General features: G+C 43.8%; 2 protein-coding genes across 2 annotated transcripts; both read left to right on the top strand.

Annotated features, from left to right (window-relative positions):
* Positions 1-10,725: 10,725 nt before the first annotated feature.
* Positions 10,726-13,289, top strand: LOC103696229 (epoxide hydrolase 1-like). Its single transcript, XM_008777771.5, has 4 exons — positions 10,726-11,269; positions 11,358-11,540; positions 12,284-12,519; positions 12,838-13,289. Exons 1-4 carry the CDS (start codon positions 10,979-10,981, stop codon positions 13,082-13,084), a joined length of 957 nt encoding a protein of 318 aa, XP_008775993.3. The 5' UTR covers positions 10,726-10,978; the 3' UTR covers positions 13,085-13,289.
* A 2,088-nt stretch (positions 13,290-15,377) lies between these two features.
* Positions 15,378-17,623, top strand: LOC120105568 (epoxide hydrolase 1-like). The gene is made up of 4 exons (XM_039118149.3): positions 15,378-16,244; positions 16,333-16,515; positions 16,680-16,915; positions 17,206-17,623. Exons 1-4 carry the CDS (start codon positions 15,954-15,956, stop codon positions 17,453-17,455), a joined length of 960 nt encoding a protein of 319 aa, XP_038974077.3. The 5' UTR covers positions 15,378-15,953; the 3' UTR covers positions 17,456-17,623.
* Positions 17,624-19,592: the final 1,969 nt, after the last annotated feature.

Here is a 19,592-nt window from a genome sequence, read left to right as displayed (position 1 = left end):
CAGCGCACCCCAACAAGTTGGTAACACCCCTCAGTAGGAGAGAGTCGTCAATCTTGCTAGTGATACTCAGACAAGACAACAAGAACCGGGCTTAAGCCAGGTTATGCAGACCATAGTGGGTCTTATGCAGATGCAATAGCAGGTGCAACAGCAGTTGCTCCAACAAGCGCAGTTGCCCCAGACACAACCATAGCAAGGATGAGGGGAACAGTGTGAACAGCGTAGTAATATAGCTATATTTAAGAGGCTGGCTCCTCCAGCTTTCAAGGGGACTACAGAACCGTTGGAAGCAGATAATTGGCTTACAAAGATGGAAAAAACATTTGCTGTCTTGAGATGCCAGGATGATAAAAAGATTTTGTTTGCATCATACATGATGCAAGGTGAGGCATTCAACTGGTGGCGGATGTTGGAACATAAATATGAGCAGGATAGGGAGCCACTCACTTGGGAAAGATTTCGAGGAGCATTTTATGATAAGTATTTTCTTCGGAGTGTAAGGACACAGAAAGAGCAGGAGTTTATTCATCTAAAGCAAAGAAATATGACTGTTGCAGAATATGAAGCTAAGTTTACTAAGCTAGCCAAATTTGTTCCAAAGTTAGTCGAGGATGAGCTAGATTGAGCGCATAAATTTGAGATGGGACTAAAGACAAAAATTAGAAAACAAGTGGTACCTTATGAATTGACTACTTATGTAGCTGTGGTAAATAAGGCTTTAATAATTGAAAGGGAAGTTAATGATGAACGGTTGGAAAGGGAAAGGAATCAAAAGAAGAGGAACAGGTCAAATGAATTTCAGGGGCAGAGCAATGAAAACGCCGAGAGTTCAAACAAGAAATCAGCGAGTGACAACCCTAAGCAGATGAATATCAATAAATGTTCCAGATGTGGTAAGGTTCATGCCGACAAGGATTGCCATTGGAACACTGGTGCCTGCTTTAGATGCGGTAAGATAGGTTATAAAATTGCAGACTGCCTACAGAGAAACGAGAATAGTTCTACTCAGGCAATAGAAAGAAGTCAGGGGCCAAAAACTGAAGAAAGAGTATTTGCACTTATACAGCAAGATGCACAGGCTTCTGAGGTGTTGACAACAGGTATTAATCTAGTTCCAATATTTATTTCTAATTATTGTCTAGCCATGTCCACTGCTCTTTGTTAGACAACTCATTATACTGCTACAAAAGATTAAATAGTTACACAACAATTTTTTTGATTAATTGTTAAAAGAAGAATATGAACTTTTAAATTTTGAAAGTGTTCACGCGGATTAACACATAATAATGAATGTACCAATAAGCAATTAATTCTAGAAAAAAAAATCTGGACTTGACACGGGTATGTTGAGGTTTAAATCAGAGTGTGCAGAGGAAGTGCGGTGAATAGAATTATTTGGCATTGGTCAGATAAGACGATTTTGATTTGAAGAGCATTATGACTTGATTTGTAAGAAGTATTCTCTACTCTTGAACTATATGTATGAAAATTTCGTGGACGAAATTTCTATTAAGGGGGGAAGGATGTGAGAACCTGAAACTGGGCCCGATCCACTCGACCGGCCCAGCCCCAAGTTTTCGGCCTCACGTGCGTTGCACGTGAGGGCACGGGATGAAGGGAGCCATCCTGTGGAAACCGGATCCCTGGTTTTTTTAGGGCTTCTTCCTCCCATTGAAGCCATTCGAGGAGGAGCCGCAAACCCCGAGTCCCATCTTCCTCCTCGTGCAGCTGCCCAAGAGGGAGAGAGAGAGAGAGAGTCGAGAAGCCACGGCACGGGTGGTCTTCCTCTTCCTCCATTGCCGCCGGACCTTCATCGGGGCCAAGGTAAGGGCTCCTAACTTTCTTCTCCTCCTGTTTGATGTTTATCCATGATTTACAAAGGTTTTGAGCCGGCCAAATGCCGGGATTGGATTCAAAAAGAAGAAGAAGAAGAAGAAGAAAAAGAAGAAGAAAGAAAGAAAGAAAGAAAGAAAGAAGAAGAGAGGGAAGAGGGGACTTACCCGTGTGCGGCCGCGAGCATCTTCGACGCCACTGATCCCCACCACGGGCACTTCCCCTCTTGAGCTCTCCCTCTCCTCTAGGGGAAGAACAGAGGGTCGGTTGCCGTCCTCCCGAGCCCTCTCTTCTCCACGGGATGGAGAGAGAGCCGGCCATCGCGAGTTGCGGGCATCGCCGACTGGCCGCAAGCGCAGCTAGCGCCACCGGCCTCAGGCCGCCGCCTCTTCCGAGCCTCGGCATGGGGTCGCGCCTCCCCCTCCATGGACACAGGAGAAGAGGGGAAGAGAAGAAAACGAAAAAAAAGGAAGGAGAGGAAGCTTCGGGAGAAGAAGGAAAAAGGAAAAGGAAAGAAAAGAAAAGAAAAGAAAGAAAAGAAAAGAAAAGAAAGAAAAAGAAAGAAAGAAAGAAAGAAAATAATAATAATAAAATAAAATAAAAGAAGGAGGGTGTTTTACGGGTATGAACCTAAATCCGAATCCGAACCCGGGGTGCTAGACACTTCTGCAAGTGTCGGCCCTGGGAGAATGTTAAAAATTAAGTTTTATATATATTGTGATGAATTTTAAAAGAAAAATATGATTTTTGGATATTAGGTTCTGCGAGAGATTTGTAAGATTAATTAGATTTATTGTAGATCGTGTTCAAGGTAAGTAATGAACTGCCTTCTCTAGACTCTTCATTTATATAATATTATTTTTGCATCGAATAACTTGTTAATGAATTTATATGTGATTTATGAAACCGGAGTTCGCGGTGGTGGAGGAACCGGATCGGAAAAAAGAGGGATTCTAGTTGTAAGATATCTAATGAAACCGTAGCTGGAATTGAGATCTCATTCAAAGAGAAAGATATTCTTTTGTTTGTCTCATCTCGAATCTATTTTTATTCCTCATTCTGATTCAAAAGACACTATACTGGATCCGCGCGGACCTCCTGCTAATATCCATAAATGACTTGTTTTTGGTAATAGATGAACATTACCATGTATATATTCAGATGCATGGTGGACATCGGTACTCCAGTGCATTTCTCCCTCTGATTCAGAATAAATATGTTTTCGTACCTTCTCTTTAAAACGAAAAGTAGACGTTCCGGCACGAATCTCAGCAATTACTTGTTCTGATTCTACATATTGATCATTTTGAACTCGGTGGAGCGGTGAAATGCGTAGAGATCGGAAAGAACACCAACGGCGAAAGCACTCTGCTGGGCCGACACTGACACTGAGAGACGAAAGCTAGGGGAGCAAATGGGATTAGATACCCCAGTAATCGAGTTCCGGTAGACTCGTACAAGCCAGCATCTTGACAGGATTGGGGAGCAGCTAGGGCGGGGCAGCAGGCAGGCGTAGGAAGAGGAAACAGCACACTAATGGAACCGTCAAATCAATTCCCTATGCCGAATACCACAACCCAGAGAGACGGCGTTGCACGAAAGCAAACCGCCCCCCCGCCCGATTAAGTACCAGTTGCTTCGCTGGTGGGCCCACTTAGGTTAGGGGGGCATTGTCCCTCAGTTCTTACCAACCTCAGGTGTGTTTCCCTAATCCGAGAAACGAAATCCGAAAAAAGAGACCTCTGTGTCTGTCTTGGGCCATTTTGACCTTGTTGCTCTGTTTTTTGTGTTGTCTGTGTCTGATTTTCGGATTGGATTTTCATGTCATCCTTGTCAAGATCGTTTACGAGATGATGATTTGAATGAAAAATAGATATGTTAATTGGAATACTATTTTTCGGACTATTATTATATTTACTGCTCTTGCATCGTATATGCATATTTAGATCGGATTATGATATATCTATTATGTTACTAAAAGAATTTTGATGTGCATCAGATTTGGAACTCTCAGCCTGACTATGTTTTGGATCCTGCCAATTGGGGGTTATGCATTGGCAAATCTGGCCCCACCACAGGGTATCAGTGTGGTATTCTGGCCCACTCCGCAGGGTATAAGTACGGTATTCTGGCCCACTCCGCAGGGTATAAGTACGGTATTCTGGCCCACTCCGCAGGGTATAAGTATGGTTCTGTTTCTAGCTTAGCCACAGGGTATAAGTGTGGTCGTAGTTAAAGAATATTGAGATGAATGTGATTTGTTTCGAATCAGATTTACGATTATGCATATGGATATTTAAAAGATACAGATTTCAATGAATTTGTATTTGAAAATGAATTGATTATGTTATTATGTTGATTCATCGTAATTTGTAATTTATATTTTATGTTATTATATGATTTGACTAGTTAAGGTGTTTATTACTTACTGGGCTGTCTAGCTCATTATACAATTTTTTGTTGTTTTACAGATTCCGAGAACTAACCTATCGGGGTTTCCAAAATGGGAAAGCGACTAGAAAAACTGTGGCATAAGTTATCTTAGATTAGGGTTTATTTAAATTGATGTTTTATCTTTATTGTTCCACTGCGTATTTAGAACTGTGAGACTTTATGACTCAAGTTAGTCAATGGAATAAGATTGTATGTATTTCATCTGAATTATTTTAGTTACATTTTTGAGATTTGGTTAAGATGCCTTGCATGCTCGTGGGGAGAGTTTCCTACGGGTGTGCAGCGGTTGGCGCGGACCCCCGGCTCGCGATCTCGGGCCGGGGGCGTGACAGTATGCATCTACCATCCGGGATTGTGGTTTGGCGTCGGTTTCGTTTCATTTCTAATCTTCTTGTTTAATAATTATTTCATAATGTTAGGGTAGGAAGCTGGAGCTATAGAGCCATAGTTTGCTCACAAAGAGATTGCATCAATTTTCAGAAGATTTCTACCATCTCAGAAATCCAGGATATCATCTCATACTCAAGGAAGGTTAGTATGTGTAGGAGCAAATTGCATAGACTTCTTGGCTCTTAGAAGGGACATCAACTATATATTGTGCAAGCAAATTTGACGAGTCCTTTTTTATGGGACCGATCAGCTAGCAATGTAAGTTTCCAACAATTTTAGATCAAATTAAAATTATAGCATCAGAGAAGTGCCTCACATATAATGAGGCAACCCTACCAAGTTAATAGTTAATCTAGTTAGTATTCTAGATTTGGAGGGGATTAAGCTCCTTAATTTTCTGCAACCAATCCACCTCTCTTTTATTCTGTCCCTTAAAAATTGCAGGTTTAGAGTGTTTTAAATGGACTGGTTCTTTGTATTGTTGAGGCTTTTGTGCAGAAAATGGGAGGTGGTAGCACCATGAACAGTGGTCACTATAGGAAAAACACTAATTTCTAACATCCAACTGCCGACGCTAGGGAGAAGCATTGGCAATTTGGCTGGCGTGCCAAAATTTGTCGAGGCTTCTAAATAGAGTTGGGAGATACCGATGCTTTCTCTAAAACGTCGGCGAGAGCTTGACTTAGACGACACTAAAAAGCATCGTTGGAAACCAAAATGGAAATGACACTTATCTCAAATACCTACCAACCCTTTCCATCCATCAATTTTAGCCCTAGATCCGAAAGAGCCTCCGCCTCCATGCCTAGCCTCACCGGTCCCCTTCTCCTTCTCCCCCTCGGTGGCCTCCTTCTTGTCGTCCTCCTCTTTCTCCTCCCTCTGGCTGACCTCCCCACGCCGGAGAGCCTTCTCCTCCTCCCGAGGGTGTTCGTGGACAGGGAAGGGTCTCGGAAGCACATCTAGGCCGGGGCGAAGAAGGTGTTGATCATTAGTGCATGTTTATATTTCATTTTTTTAAGCTTAAATTTGTTATTTTTGTTATTATTTTTTTTTAATGTGCGCAGAGGAAATATGCCTGCTATCAGGCATCCATCCTTTCCTTTTGTTTTGCATGTTTATTGGGAAGTATAACAACATTTCTTTAACCCCTAACATCTATATAAATTGTAATGAATTCTTTCTTTGTTTCTTTTTTTTTTTCTGGTTCTCCCTCAACATCAAGTTTTAGTTCTGTTGCTGGAAATTGGACCCGGGGGCGATCGTCGGTCGAGGAGGGGGAGCGGCGGTGGACACAGGAGAGCGGCGGTCCATCGGCGGGCGGCGTCCTCCATCGGGGTGCCTGCAGAAAAGCCGGTGGCCGGGTCTTCCGGCGCCGGCCCTCCGATGCTTAAGTCAGAGGGGGGGTGCTCAATCGGTTCGTACGGAACCGACGTGAAGAAAGGAGGCCAGCAGAAAACACCACGCCCCCTGAGAATCCAAATGACAACATACCCATCGCCGGCACCATCAATGTCATTAGGGGAGGGACTTCCGCTGGAGGTCCAGCCCAGGAAGTTTCCCCGAAGCGCCCACGCGCTTCCGAAGCCATCTCGTTCTCGGACGAGGATTTGGAAGGGGTTGAGACCCCTCATGATGATGCTGTGGTCATCTCCATGATTGTAAATAAGTTTGATGTAAAGCGTGTCTTAGTTGATAATGGGAGCTCGGCCAATATTTTGTATTACCATGCCTACCAAAAAATGGGATTACCAGAAGGACATCTCCGAAAAATTAATACCCCACTAGTCGGGTTCACCGGAGATTCGGTCCCAGTTGAGGGTAAGGTCAGCTTCCTTATTACGGTCGGCCTCGCTCCCTAGGAAAGCACCGTGAGGACGGACTTTCTTGTAGTCCGTCTATGCTCAGCCTACAACGCCATCCTTGGACGGCCAGGGCTAAATGCCCTCCGAGCCGTGGTCTCGACCCACCATCTACTCGTGCGATTCCCCACCGGCCAAGGAGTAGGCGAGGCCCGCGGGGACCAGCTGGTCGCCAAGCAGTGTTACATGGCGGCTCACAGAGTGAAACAACCAACTAAGGCGCCGCCTCAGACAACGGGCCCCTCGCTACCCATGGAAACCCTGGACGCAAGGGACGACCTCTGGAAGAAGCAAGTAGAGCCTGGTGAGCTCCTCGTTCAAGTTCCTCTACGAGAAAATTTTTCCGAGCTAACCGTGCAGGTCGGCCCCGGCCTTGGCGTCCGCGAAAGGGATCACCTCATCGGCTTCCTGCGGGACAATGCTGATGTCTTCGCCTGGTCACCCGCCGACGTACCAGGAATTGACCCTGAGGTCATGACCCATCGACTCCAGGTAAAGCCGACCAGCAGGCCTGTGAAGCAGAAAAAGAGAGGCTCCGCCCCGGAACGACAACGAGCTGCAGCCGAGGAAGTGGACAAACTCCTTGAAGCTGGCTTTATCCGGGAGGTCTCCTACCCAGACTGGCTCGCCAACATAGTCTTCGTGAAGAAGGCCAATGGGAAATGGCGCATGTGCGTGGACTACACCGACCTGAATAAGGCTTGCCCGAAAGACAGTTTCCCCCTTCCAAGCATCGACCAGCTCGTCGATTCCACCTCAGGACATCAATTGCTGACTTTCATGGATGCTTTCTCGGGATATATCAAATCCGAATGGCGCCAGAAGACGAGGAGAAAACGGCCTTCATCACCGACAAGGGCACCTATTGTTACAGGGTGATGCCTTTCGGTCTGAAGAACGCTGGAGCCACATATCAGAGGCTGGTCAGCCAAATTTTTGAGGACCAGATCGGTCGAAATATGGAAGTTTATGTGGATGACATGTTGGTGAAGAGCCGAGCGGCGGAACGCCATGTAGCTGATCTCAACGAGACGTTCGCCAAGCTCAGGAGATACCGAATGAAGCTCAATCCAGCAAAGTGCGCGTTCGGAGTCACCTCGGGCAAATTCCTGGGCTTCATAGTGACCCAGCGTGGGATTGAAGCCAACCCCGAGAAAATCCGAGCGCTGCAACAGATGGCGTGCCAGGAAGGGGCGCCTCCTCCCTCCATTGACTACCCTTTAGGACTGTGGGGGCCCCCGGCGTTAAAAACCGGCAAGGAACCTTTCCGCTGGGGGGCTATGTTGTGGGGAGGGGAGGGGGCCTTGAATTTAGTCCCACATCGGCTAGTAGCGGAAAGGTTCCATGCCTTAAATGGGGGGTGGAAATCCTTTCCTCTCGAGGCGCCTTTTGAAGGGCAAACCCTTGAGGGCACCAATCTCCCCCCGTCAGCGCTGGACGCGCGGGCCGGAGCACCCAAAGCGGACAATACCTCGGGAGGAATGTGGTCCTCTTTCTCTGTTAGCTTAATGTGGGCTATGCTGTTGCGCGAGGCTCCGGCCAAAGCGCCGTCCCCGCAACAAGTTCAGTGATGTTTTTTGGGTTGGTTTTGAAGAGCTTCTTGGGTCTGCTTCTTTTCTTTCTCAATATGCCAATACCAAGAAGCTAGATCGATCATTCCAACTTCTGTTGGACCGTGTGAGGGAGGTGGAGAAACGGATTTGGGACTCCTATGAATGTTTTAGCCCAGAGAGGGCTAAAGCATCATTAAGGAGTGGATCTTTACGTGGGAAAAGTAGAGAGGGGATGTCGCTGATATAGCCCAGTTGGTAATCTACCAGTCTTGGAGTCTAGAGAAGAATGGACCAATCTGAGATTAGAGAGATTATAGAAGCTGCAATCTTTGAAGAGATCAGAGAAGAGACTCTGTTGGACATGCTAGCTATATATAGACTCTGTTGCATAGGAAGGATTTGCATACAGAGTTTTAAATTTTTTTAAATAAAAAAATTATTTTTAATGACGTTTTAAAGTATAATTAAAATCAGAATTACCGACGCTTGTTAGCATCGGCAATTAGCGACTAATTACCGACGCTTTTGCGATGCTTTAAAAAACATCAGAAAGCAAATTACCGATGCTTATGCATCGGCTATGCTTCTTTTTTTTTTCTTGTAGTGGGTGCAAATAAAAGTACAAGTTGGGTTTATCGAAGCAGAACTGGATCACCCAGGTATGTCCAAGACCACATACCTTGGTGGCTTTAAGCAAAATGTTCCATTCCTTCCGGAGTTAGTTGTTATGGAGGGAGCCTAGCACTTCATCCAGGAATAGGCACATGAGATCACTGAACATATCTATGACTTCTTTCAAAACTTCTGAGTTAATATGTGGTTGATGTGCCATGGAAAGCATGAAATAAGTTGAAAGAACAAAAAGCTCCAACAATCTCTCTGGCTGGAAAGGGTTTAAGTTCTTAGTGCTTGCTTTCTTACCCCTCACTTTTGTTTTTGGGGGGAGAGTGTAAAAGATGTCTGTTCTCTGTTAATTCTAGCGGAATTTACTTTACTTGAGTATGCATGCCGAAAGGCTCTTCAGAAAGTTGGCAAAAAAAGAAGGAATAAAAAATCTCCATCCATTCGACAGTTTTTTATGTCAGAGGCTCAATCCATGCAGTTGGTACCTCTCCTTTGTTCAGGAAAAAGTTTGGATTCTCCCTACTGCAAGGAGTAGAAAATTAGCTACGGAAGCTGTGTTTTTTTAGAAAATCGATATTGGAAGAAGCCCCTACCAAGGTCAAAGAAGCTGTGTTGTATCTAAAACTGGTTGTCAAAGCAACTTTTGATCAACTTGCCACATACATGCATTTCATTTGAAAATTGTTAAAATTTATTGGTTTAAGAATGTTGATTGCCACAGCATTGCTCATAAAGATTGGAAGAAATAAGCCAACTGCATAATTTGCCGATGTGGTGCGATTGCCGCTTAATCATCTCACCCATTTTGTGGATCCTCATAATCCTATTGAGTTATGTATCTTGAATTAAGAAACTAACCGTTAAGGATGCAATCTATCAAGTCAAAAGACATTGTTATGCCGAAAAAAAGTTTAAAAACATATTGATATAGTTTCTTTTTTTTAAAAAAAAAATATTTATGAGAACTATCTAAATTACAAATAGAATTGGATATTTGGATATACACTAAATTTTTAGTTTATTCTCATACTTTCATATTTATTTTTTTTTATGAATACAAATATAAATATGAATATTGTTAGATGCTAGTTTGTAATAATTTGTGCACCCAAAAGGGTCAAGTTGGATATTATCCATTTTATTTTCACCTATCATTTACAATAGTATTCAAGTCCACATTAATTAAATATTAAAAAATTAGAAACTATTCTATTTCCAAATATGTTAATAATATATTAAAATATAGAAACTATTCTATTTTTAATTTAGGTGGAATATCATGTCAAGCCATTCAAATTGACAAGACATCTAGTTTGTCGATATGATGCCAAGTCATGCTTTTTTTTTATCCATGATTTTCATAAAGTTAAAACATAAAACTACCGAGAATAACAACAAAAATATTTAAATAATTCTGATAATGATTGCTTACATAAATATATACAAATATAGATATACATGTATATAGTAAAAATCAAAATCCATATCACCGCGCATAATTTGTATTACATAAAATAATTACAAATAAAAAATAATATATTCTTTATGTAGTTTCCTTATGCATCAAATTTATTTTGTTTGATATACAGTATAAAAACATCCAAATTAGCTTAGATCAAGATCAGATTTGTAGAATTTATAGGTTTTGATAGACTTCTATTTATTAGCTATATTCCTACTGATCATTTTACTGCAATTTTGTATATGGGAAAGAGTTTTTGGAAATGAGATTTCGAGTATCTAGATATTTTATAGAGTATAGAACATGATACGACTTTGAATTTTAAATGATCATACTAATTATTTCGTCGTACATGCGTGCTAGCAACATTACGGACGACGGAGAGGTGAAAGGTGAATGTCATTTTTCCAAAATGGGAGGGGGTTTTATGCACCAAAAAGCACGGCAGACGATGACGTTTAAAGGGCCGCACCCACTCATCCGGAATATCAGGAGGTTGGTTCAGAAGATGTATGATCCTCATATTGTATATGTATTCCGGAAGGCAAATAGGGTTGCAGACTGAGCTGCCTCCTTTATAGTTCGGCATTTTGGAGTGTTTTTTTTGGATGTCTGCAGCAGATATTTCCACTCCCTTTTAATTTTTACTTTCTTATGATCAGGTTGGGTATACTTATGCTAGGGTAATTTAAAATGCCATTTTTTGCCAAAAAAAAAAAAAAAAAAAGAAGAAGGGGCCGCAATATCATCTCGGACCTCTGTTCCCCAGACGAGGAGAGAGAGAGAGACAGAGAGACATCGAGATGGAGGGGGCTTCGGGGATCTCGCATCGGACGGTGGAGGTGAACGGGATAAGGATGCACGTGGCGGAGAAGGGGGAGGGGCCGGCGGTGCTCCTCCTCCACGGCTTCCCGGAGCTCTGGTACTCGTGGCGCCACCAGATCGCCGGCCTCGCCGCCCGCGGCTACCGTGCCATCGCCCCCGACCTCCGCGGCTACGGCGACACCGACGCGCCGCCCGACGTCGCCTCCTACACCATCTGCCACCTCGTCGGCGACCTCGTCGCCCTCCTCGACGCCCTCTCCCTCTCTCAGGTGACCATTCGTTTAACTAATGATAAAATGTTCTAATACCTTTCGCCGGTGACGGTAAGTTTTATATTTTTGGGTGTTTGAACATAAGGTGTTTGTGGTGGGGCATGACTGGGGGGCGTTCGTGGCGTGGCATCTGTGCCTGTTTAGGCCGGACCGGGTGAAAGCGTTGGTAAACTTGAGCGTGGCGTTTATGCCCCGGAAACCTGCTGCGAAGCCCTTGGATGACTTTCGGGCTCTTTATGGAGATGACTCGTATATCTCCAGGTTCCAGGTCCGTTACTTTACGCCCTGTATTCTTTACTCTGCTGTTGTCACGAAATTTGGTTGTTGAGATATGGCAAGTCATATGCATATGCTTTCGTATGGATACATGAGTGTGTATGCTGCTTCTCTTTGTGAATAAGGGTGCTGGGAGCAGCTGCACTCAATAGTTATTTGTGTCATAATTCTCAATTAGAACCTCCACCCACATGCAAACTGGTCACGAGTTTAAGGTGCTGCTCACTTTTCTAATCTTCCTGGCTTCATAACTGATTCTTCATTAGAAAAATTTTAAAAAGACCTATTTCTCTGCATCCGCATCTCCATTTCTTCTTTCACCCACACCTGCTTCTTGTAACTAAGATGTAAAGCCCATGCAGCATTAGGACTACACTCAATATTTTCCCTTCTAGCGAAGGGAGGCTCGTGCCATCCTTTTCAACAAAGAACCCAACCATTAGGAACCTAATCATCAATTCAGTCACCTCACTTGCAGTACAAGTTCCATTCTCTCTTCGGCCTAAGTTCCCATGGCTAGGATCTTTCTTCCAAGGACTTCACAAGTGTAATTTGCCTATACAGAGATACTCCGAATGCCATAAGGGTTTTTGTAGATTGTAGCAGTTGTCACTGCTGGATTAAGTTCCAGGATGGCTGCTGGTTGTGGCAATTCTCAGGTCATTTTATTTTGTTTTATTTTTTTGGATGAACACTCTTTAAAATGGTTGTACGTATCTCATAATATTGCGGTAGGAACCTGGCGCTGCAGAAGCAGAATTTGCTCGGCTTGGAACTGCAACGGTCCTCAGGAAATTTTTCACGTATCGCAATCCAGGGCCTATTTTCATACCCAAGGACGGCTGGGGTTCACCTAACGAGCACATTACATTGCCTTCTTGGCTCTCGGAAGAAGACATCAACTATTTCAAGAGCAAGTTTGAGAAGTCTGGTTTTACTGGGCCGATCAATTACTACCGATGTTTTGACTTGTAAGTTACCTGCAGCCTTCAACTCCATCAAAATGTCTGTATCAGAAAAAATGCCTCATATGTGGTGGAACCAAGCTTCTTCAACTTGCTAAGTGATCAAAATTTGTTATCTTGATTATGAACGCTGTAAGCTTCTTGATCCAATGAAGTTATTTGGAATACTTGCTATGCTCGTATCATATACATATTTATCTGTGTTTCTCCCCTTGATGTTGTTGTTTAGTATCAAGCATCTGGTGTTGATACTTGGTGAGCTTGCTCGCATAAGGACTATATAACTGGACTCCTTTACATTATTGGGATTATTTTTCCTTGCAGAAACTGGGAGCTTGCAGCACCATGGACTGGAGCACAAATAAAAGTACCAGCTAAGTTTATTATTGGAGACCTGGATCTCACTTACCATTTCCCACGTATGCAGGACTATATCCACAAGGGTGGCTTCAAGAAAGATGTTCCTTTCCTTCAGGAAGTAGTTGTCATGGAGGGAGTTGCTCACTTCATCAACCAGGAGAAGGCGCAGGAGATCACTGATCACATCTATGACTTCATCCAGAAGTTCTGATATGGTGTGTGGTGAAATCATCTTTAGCGGATGTTAATAAGGCAACTATGCCAAGCATCGAGTGCCAACTATCCTTGTCAAGGACGTTGTCCTGAGAGTGCTTATTCTCTGTCGTTGTTCTAGCAGATAAAGAAACTATGACTATGTGGTGTGTTATTCTAGCCTTATTTCCATGGAATCCACTTGGAAAAATTATTAGCTATCAGCAGGAGCATATTGTCTGGCATTTGCATGCAGCTGCGAACATCGAGATGGTGGCTTGTGATGGTATGTTTTGATTTAGTTGTGATCTTGTTGCATGAGAATTGGCACCTGATGACAGAGGAACCTGTAATGGTAGAGAGGAGAAGGGGGCTATAATGAAATCAAACAAGAAGGTACAATCACTCCTCAGATCTCATAGAGGCTTGGGTTACTAATGTCTCTGTGACTTATCAAAAGAGAATATAGGTTTGGATTCTCTTCCTTCATAAAAATTGATATATACTATCTTCTCTTTAATGGAAGCATTAATGTATTTATAAATATCGCTCATAATAATAATGCATCCACACATGCAAAACATAGGGAGGGTATTATACTTTTGTTATGCATATCATCAATCAAGTAATGTATATCATCATTTGGTATTCTGTGGCTTGTTCTGCCTGTCCCCTTACTCTGTACAGAGTGTTCTCTGGACAGCAGGGCAGTAGATATTTCTTGGAAAGACATTCAGTACAACCTTTATAAATTTTTCGCTTTGAATTACTCTTTAACGTTTGCAACTGGATTCCAAGAAAAATCATAATTCTCGTAAGCTGAGACTCTGCTCTGCTGACTAATGTGCTGTAGCATAAAATCCAGCTCAAATCAGCGGTGGAACAGGAAATCTATTTCATAATAATACCTCCTTATTATACTACGGCATCAACCGCTGAATGGCTTTGGTCGCCACTGGACATCAAAGTGGATATCCATTAGATCTGTTATGCCGGCTGGAATCTACGGGCACGGTAAGACACCAATAATATTCTGCAAACTGCTAAGATATCAAACAGCCCAATATGGCCATATTAACACTAACTTGGTCATATAAGAGTCTGAAACCTAAAGGATTAGGGTGCTAGGGGATCAGGTTGTTTTTTCTCTCCCTTGCTTTTCTGCAATATTAGGGGTTTTTGGTGGCATTACTGTTCACAATCTCTCATAAATTTGGCCCGATCAAATCAAACTTGATGCCGGATTTTCAATACTCAAAAGTAGTATTGTTTAATTTTTTTAATCTCAGTGAGAGAAATGGTTGCATCAATTATAATGATTTACCTTTTTGAATCACCAAAATAAGAGTTTACATCCTTTGCGTCTTGCATCGTGGTTATTGTTACCGGAAGCTCTTCAAATACGTCGAATTTTGAACACATGAATAATAAACCTCAAAGTCTATAACTCTAATACCGACTAGTAAGTGTAGATCAAATGAGTCCATTCAGGATTCAGAATAAACATCAGAAAAAAATAATAAGAAAGTGATGCTAAAAAAAGAAATTAGGAGAGAGGAGAAATTTTTTTTTATCAAAAAAAAATATAAGCCAAGATTCAAATTCGGTTCCCTTGCATATGCCTCACAAAGATCTCCTTCCTTTTCGCGTTACTCTTTTTTACATATATATTTTACAAAACCACTCTCTATCACCATTCTCAACTAAAAATCAAAGAAAATCTATTAGGATTAGGCTTAGGTTCTCTACTAAAACTAAGCCCGGATTTATTCTAGTTAATGTGGACAAGAACCTATGCTAACCTCACTGACCACTACTCATGGCTTCCATCCTTCTCTGTCCGACCCTGGACAAGTCCATTCCATGCTAACCTCACCATCACGGCATCACCGCGACCTTCTCCTTGCTGATCTAATCATCGTTGGCTCTTTTTCTCTCAACACAATCCGCAAATCCTAAACCACCAACCCCTACTTATCACTGGTCGCATCCCTGTTGTTGAATGTTCACCACCAGTGATGCAAAGGTCCAAGGTTCCAACCGCCTTGAAGAAGATGGGGGGGGGGGGGGGGAAGAAAAGAAAAGAGGAGGAGGAGACATGACATTAAAAATATTATGATTACAGGGTGTTGAACCATCACACAACTTTTTTTGCGTGGGACATGCATGGCACAAGAAGAATAGCAAAGTTCACAAGAGCAAGTGTAATATATAATAGGATCATTTGCATTGTGAAATATCATGGTGCTAATGCCACTCCGGCACAAAGATTATCTATGATATCTATCGAAATGGTAGCAAGCTATTTAGGAGGCGCCCTGTAGGCTGGAGGAGAGAGACTTGTTCGGGGCACTTTGAGGCTCATTATTTGCCGATGTATTTGTACTCATGATATATAAAATACTCGTTTCAACTTGTGTGTCGGAGTGCCATTGGCGAATGTCAATGCGACGGCTTGACCGAAAAAGAAAAAGAAATGTCAAGGTGACGAGCGACCTCCAACCTTGCAAGATCCATCTAAAAAAAACATGGCTTGCGTCGCAACGCGTGTCTACAAAGCCGGCTTTGATCGATCACTCCCAAACAACCGCCTTCTTTGATCGAAAGGTGCTTCTTAGAAAAGAACAGAGTCCTCCATGGAAGGATAGAGATAACTGACGGAGTGCAAGCTTCTACCGTCCTCGGCCCCAGCCGCCTCCAATTTCTGCCGACGATGGAGAGGTCAATGGCGAATATCATTTTCTCAAAATGGGAGCGGGGTTGGTGCACCAAAAGACATGGGAGGTTCGCGAACCATGACGATGACGTTTGAAGGGCCACAAAATCCTCTCGGACCTCTGTTCCGCGTCATCTAATTTACCTGCCCCCAGACGCGGAGAGAGAGAGAAATGGAGGGGGCGTCGGGAATCTCGCATCGGACGGTGGAGGCCAACGGGATAAGAATGCACGTGGCGGAGAAGGGGAAGGGGCTGCCGGTGCTCCTCCTCCACGGCTTCCCGGAGCTCTGGTACACATGGCGCCACCAGATCGCCGGCCTCGCCGCCCGTGGCTACCGTGCCATCGCCCCCGACCTCCGCGGCTACGGCGACACCGACGCGCCGCCCGACGTCGCCTCCTACACCATCTTCCACCTCGTCGGCGACCTCGTCGCCCTCCTCGACGCCCTCGCCCTCTCTCAGGTGACCATTCTTTTATCTAATAATAAAAAGTTCGAATATCTTTTGCCATTGACGGTAAGTTTTATATTTTCGAGTGTTTGAACATAAGGTGTTTGTGGTGGGGCATGACTGGGGGGCGTTCGTGGCGTGGCATCTGTGCCTGTTTAGGCCGGACCGGGTGAAAGCATTGGTGAATTTGAGCGTGCCGTTTATGCCCCGGAACCCTGCTGCGAAGCCCTTGAATCACGTTCGAACTCTTAATGGAGATGAGTACTATATCTCTAGATTCCAGGTCTGTTTCTTTACGTCGATATGGTTAGTCATATGCATATGTTTTTTTTTTCTTTTTAAATTTATTTAAGGGAAGGGAGGCTGTAAGGAGTCATTTTATTTTGTTCTATTTTTTGGATGAACACTCTTTAAAATGGTTGTAAGCATCTCATAATATTGACGTAGGAACACGGAGCCGTAGAAGCAGAATTTGCTCGGCTTGGAACTGCAACAGTCCTCAGGAAATTTTTGACGTATCGCAATCCAGGGCCTCTTTTCATACCCAAGGAAGGCTGGGGTTCACCTAATGAGCACATTACATTGCCTTCTTGGCTCTCGGAAGAAGACATCAACTATTTCACGAGCAAGTTTGAGAAGTCTGGTTTTACTGGGCCGATCAATTACTACCGATGTCTTGATTTGTAAGTTACCTGCAACCTTCAACTCCATCAGCATGGCTGTATCAGAAAAAATGCCTCATATGTGGTGGGAGCAAGCTTTTTCAGCTTCTCAAATGATCAAAAATTGTTATCTTGATTACTTGATCCAGTGAAGTTATTTGGAATACTTGCTACGCTCATGTTATATATGTTTTCCCCCTTGATATTGTTTTTTGTTATCAAGTATGTGGTGTCGATACTTGGTAAGCTCGCTCACATAAGCAGTGTATAACTGGACTCCTTTACATTGTTGGGATTATTTTTCCTTGCAGAAACTGGGAGCTTGCAGCAGCATGGACTGGAGCACAAATAAAAGTACCAGCTAAGTTTATTATCGGAGACCTGGATCTCAATTACCATGACCCACCACGCAGGCAGGACTATATCCACAAGGGTGGCTTCAAGAAAGATGTTCCTCTCCTTCAGGAAGTAGTTGTCATGGAGGGAGTTGCTCACTTCATCAACCAGGAGAAGGCGCAGGAGATCACCGATCACATCTTTGACTTCATCCAGAAGTTCTGATATGGTGTGTGATCTTTAGTAATGGTGAAATCATCTTTAGCCGATGTTAATAAGCCAACTATGCTAAGCATCGAGTGCCAACTATCTTTGTCAAAGAGGTTGTCTTGAGAGTGCTTCTTCTTTGTTGTTGTTCTAGCATATATAGAAATTATGAGCTTGGTGATCCTACGTGATATAGCTAGTTTTCTGTCCCAGTGCCATCAGTAGACTGCGGTTACATCCATGAAATCCACTTGGAAAAATTATTGGCTAGCAGCAGGAGCATAATGTTTGGCATCTGGATGCAGTTGCGACCATTGAGATGGTGGCTTGGGATGATATCTTTTGATTTAGTTGTGGTCTTGTTGCATGAGAAATGGCACCTTGACAGAGGAACCTGTAATCATAGAGGGGAGAAAGGGGCTATAATGAAATTAAACAAGATAAAATCATTCCTCGGATCTAATAGAGGATCCTAGTTATCCTGCTGCCTCAAGGAGCGTTGACGGACGGTCTACTCTGGACGACCATAGGGAGGGCCAAGGTACATTCAGCGGATCTGGAGACGGTGATTGGCGGAGAGGCATCCTAGCAGCTTGACAACGGATGGATCTAGAAGATGCGGGTTCACCCCCGAGTGGCTTTATTTATCTGAAGGTGGCCTAGGATTGTCTGCTGACCATAAGTGTGCTGGCTAGGAGGAGGGTCAGGATCCTTCAGACGTGTGTGGATTGCCTTGATATGATGGAGTCGGTCAGCCATGCTCTACTTGGATGCCCACGGGCCGCACAGATCTGGAGGAGGGCCTCGTTTCCTATGCCGAGGACCACCGAGTAGTAGAGAATCTACTTCGCCACATGAGGGTTGTCATGTGATCACCAAGTACTGCTGAGTGGGGCATCGCCTGTGCCTATCTGGCGTACCACATTTGGCTGGACAGGAACAGTAGAGTCTTCGAGGATATGAAGGCACCCTGAGAACTGTTGTGGAAAGAGCCCTTTGTCAGGTCGTTGAGGTCACTAAGGCTGCCATTGTTGCTTCGTCTGGGATGGCTAGAGACATCTGGGGTCCCCTCTCTGCTATTATAGTGCTTAGGTCTGTCTTGGTTTCTTGGGAGCCCCCACTCTCTGGCCATCTCAAGATGACTTTGATTGCTCGTTGTCTGCTAGTGGAGATAGAGCTGGAGCTGCCTTTGGGGTGGGGGCGACGCACTTTCGCGGCATCAGCTCAGGGTAGCGCAAGAGGGAAGCTTCTACGCAAGATGGGTCTTAGGGGCCAAGAGTATCATCCTTGAGGGAAGATTCAGCTGTGGTGATTGGTTGGATACAAAAAGATGGGCGGAGAAGGGCAAAACACCCGCTACTAGGCGACATCCGGTGGCTGGTGAGGGAGTGTGATGCCTTTCAGGCCGTGTATGTGTACCAAGAAGCGAACAACGCCGCTAACTGTATCGCCTCCTTTGCTGCCCAATACTCTGAAGAGATCCTCTGGATGTGTCATACAATTGTTCCTCCAATGCTGAGTCGTTCTCTCTCTCTCGATTTTGGTGGCTATGTTCATGCCAACTTTATTCTCGTAAGCTGCAACTCTGTTCCGATCACTAATGTGCTCCAGCATAAAATCCAGCTCAAATCAGCTTCATAAATATCTCCTTATTATACTACGGCAGCAACCACTGACTGGTTTTTGGCATCTCTGGACATCAAAGTGGATATCTATCAGACCTGTTGTGCCGGCTGTAATCGGTTGGCGCACACTGACGGGGCCAGCACCCTGAGGGCCTGGGCAGAAGGAATTGATAGGACAGTCAAACAGCTCAATATGCTTATACTAACACTAACTTGGTCATATAATAGTCTGAATTCTAAAGGATTATAGTGCTAAAGGGTCAACCAATGGCATATATCAAACTGTTTACTGCATTGGTGAGGAGTGAATGCGTATGATTGGTATTCTCTGAAAAACCCTCAAAGGATATGAACTTGAAACTAGGAAGACAAAACATGATAACTAGTTTATTGTTGCATGCACTCGAACTTTTTGCGAAATGTATGATTGGTATTCTCTGATAAACCCTCAAAGAAATCAGGCTTCCTTACAAGTGCACCGATTGGAGCGAATGCGTCCTGCCCTTTGGCCACTGTCCCATGGGAGACCT

This window comes from Phoenix dactylifera, chromosome 2 (genome assembly GCF_051530095.1).
Source record: "Phoenix dactylifera cultivar Ajwa chromosome 2, Ajwa_hap1_PhDact_Kaust_v1.1, whole genome shotgun sequence".
NCBI lineage: Eukaryota > Viridiplantae > Streptophyta > Magnoliopsida > Arecales > Arecaceae > Phoenix > Phoenix dactylifera.
The sequence above is the reverse complement of the archived record's forward strand: the minus strand, read 5'-3'. Positions and strand labels throughout refer to the sequence as shown.

Bases quoted from the DNA above. Each gene is read 5' to 3' on its own strand.
- LOC103696229 (XM_008777771.5), top strand. From the start codon at position 10,979: ATGGAGGGGGCTTCGGGGATCTCGCATCGGACGGTGGAGGTGAACGGG. The intron at 11,270-11,357 runs GTGACCATTCGT...TTTGAACATAAG, and splicing joins ACGCCCTCTCCCTCTCTCAG to GTGTTTGTGGTGGGGCATGA. The intron at 11,541-12,283 runs GTCCGTTACTTT...ATATTGCGGTAG, and splicing joins CGTATATCTCCAGGTTCCAG to GAACCTGGCGCTGCAGAAGC.
- LOC120105568 (XM_039118149.3), top strand. From the start codon at position 15,954: ATGGAGGGGGCGTCGGGAATCTCGCATCGGACGGTGGAGGCCAACGGG. The intron at 16,516-16,679 runs GTCTGTTTCTTT...ATATTGACGTAG, and splicing joins ACTATATCTCTAGATTCCAG to GAACACGGAGCCGTAGAAGC. The intron at 16,916-17,205 runs GTAAGTTACCTG...TTTTCCTTGCAG, and splicing joins TACTACCGATGTCTTGATTT to AAACTGGGAGCTTGCAGCAG.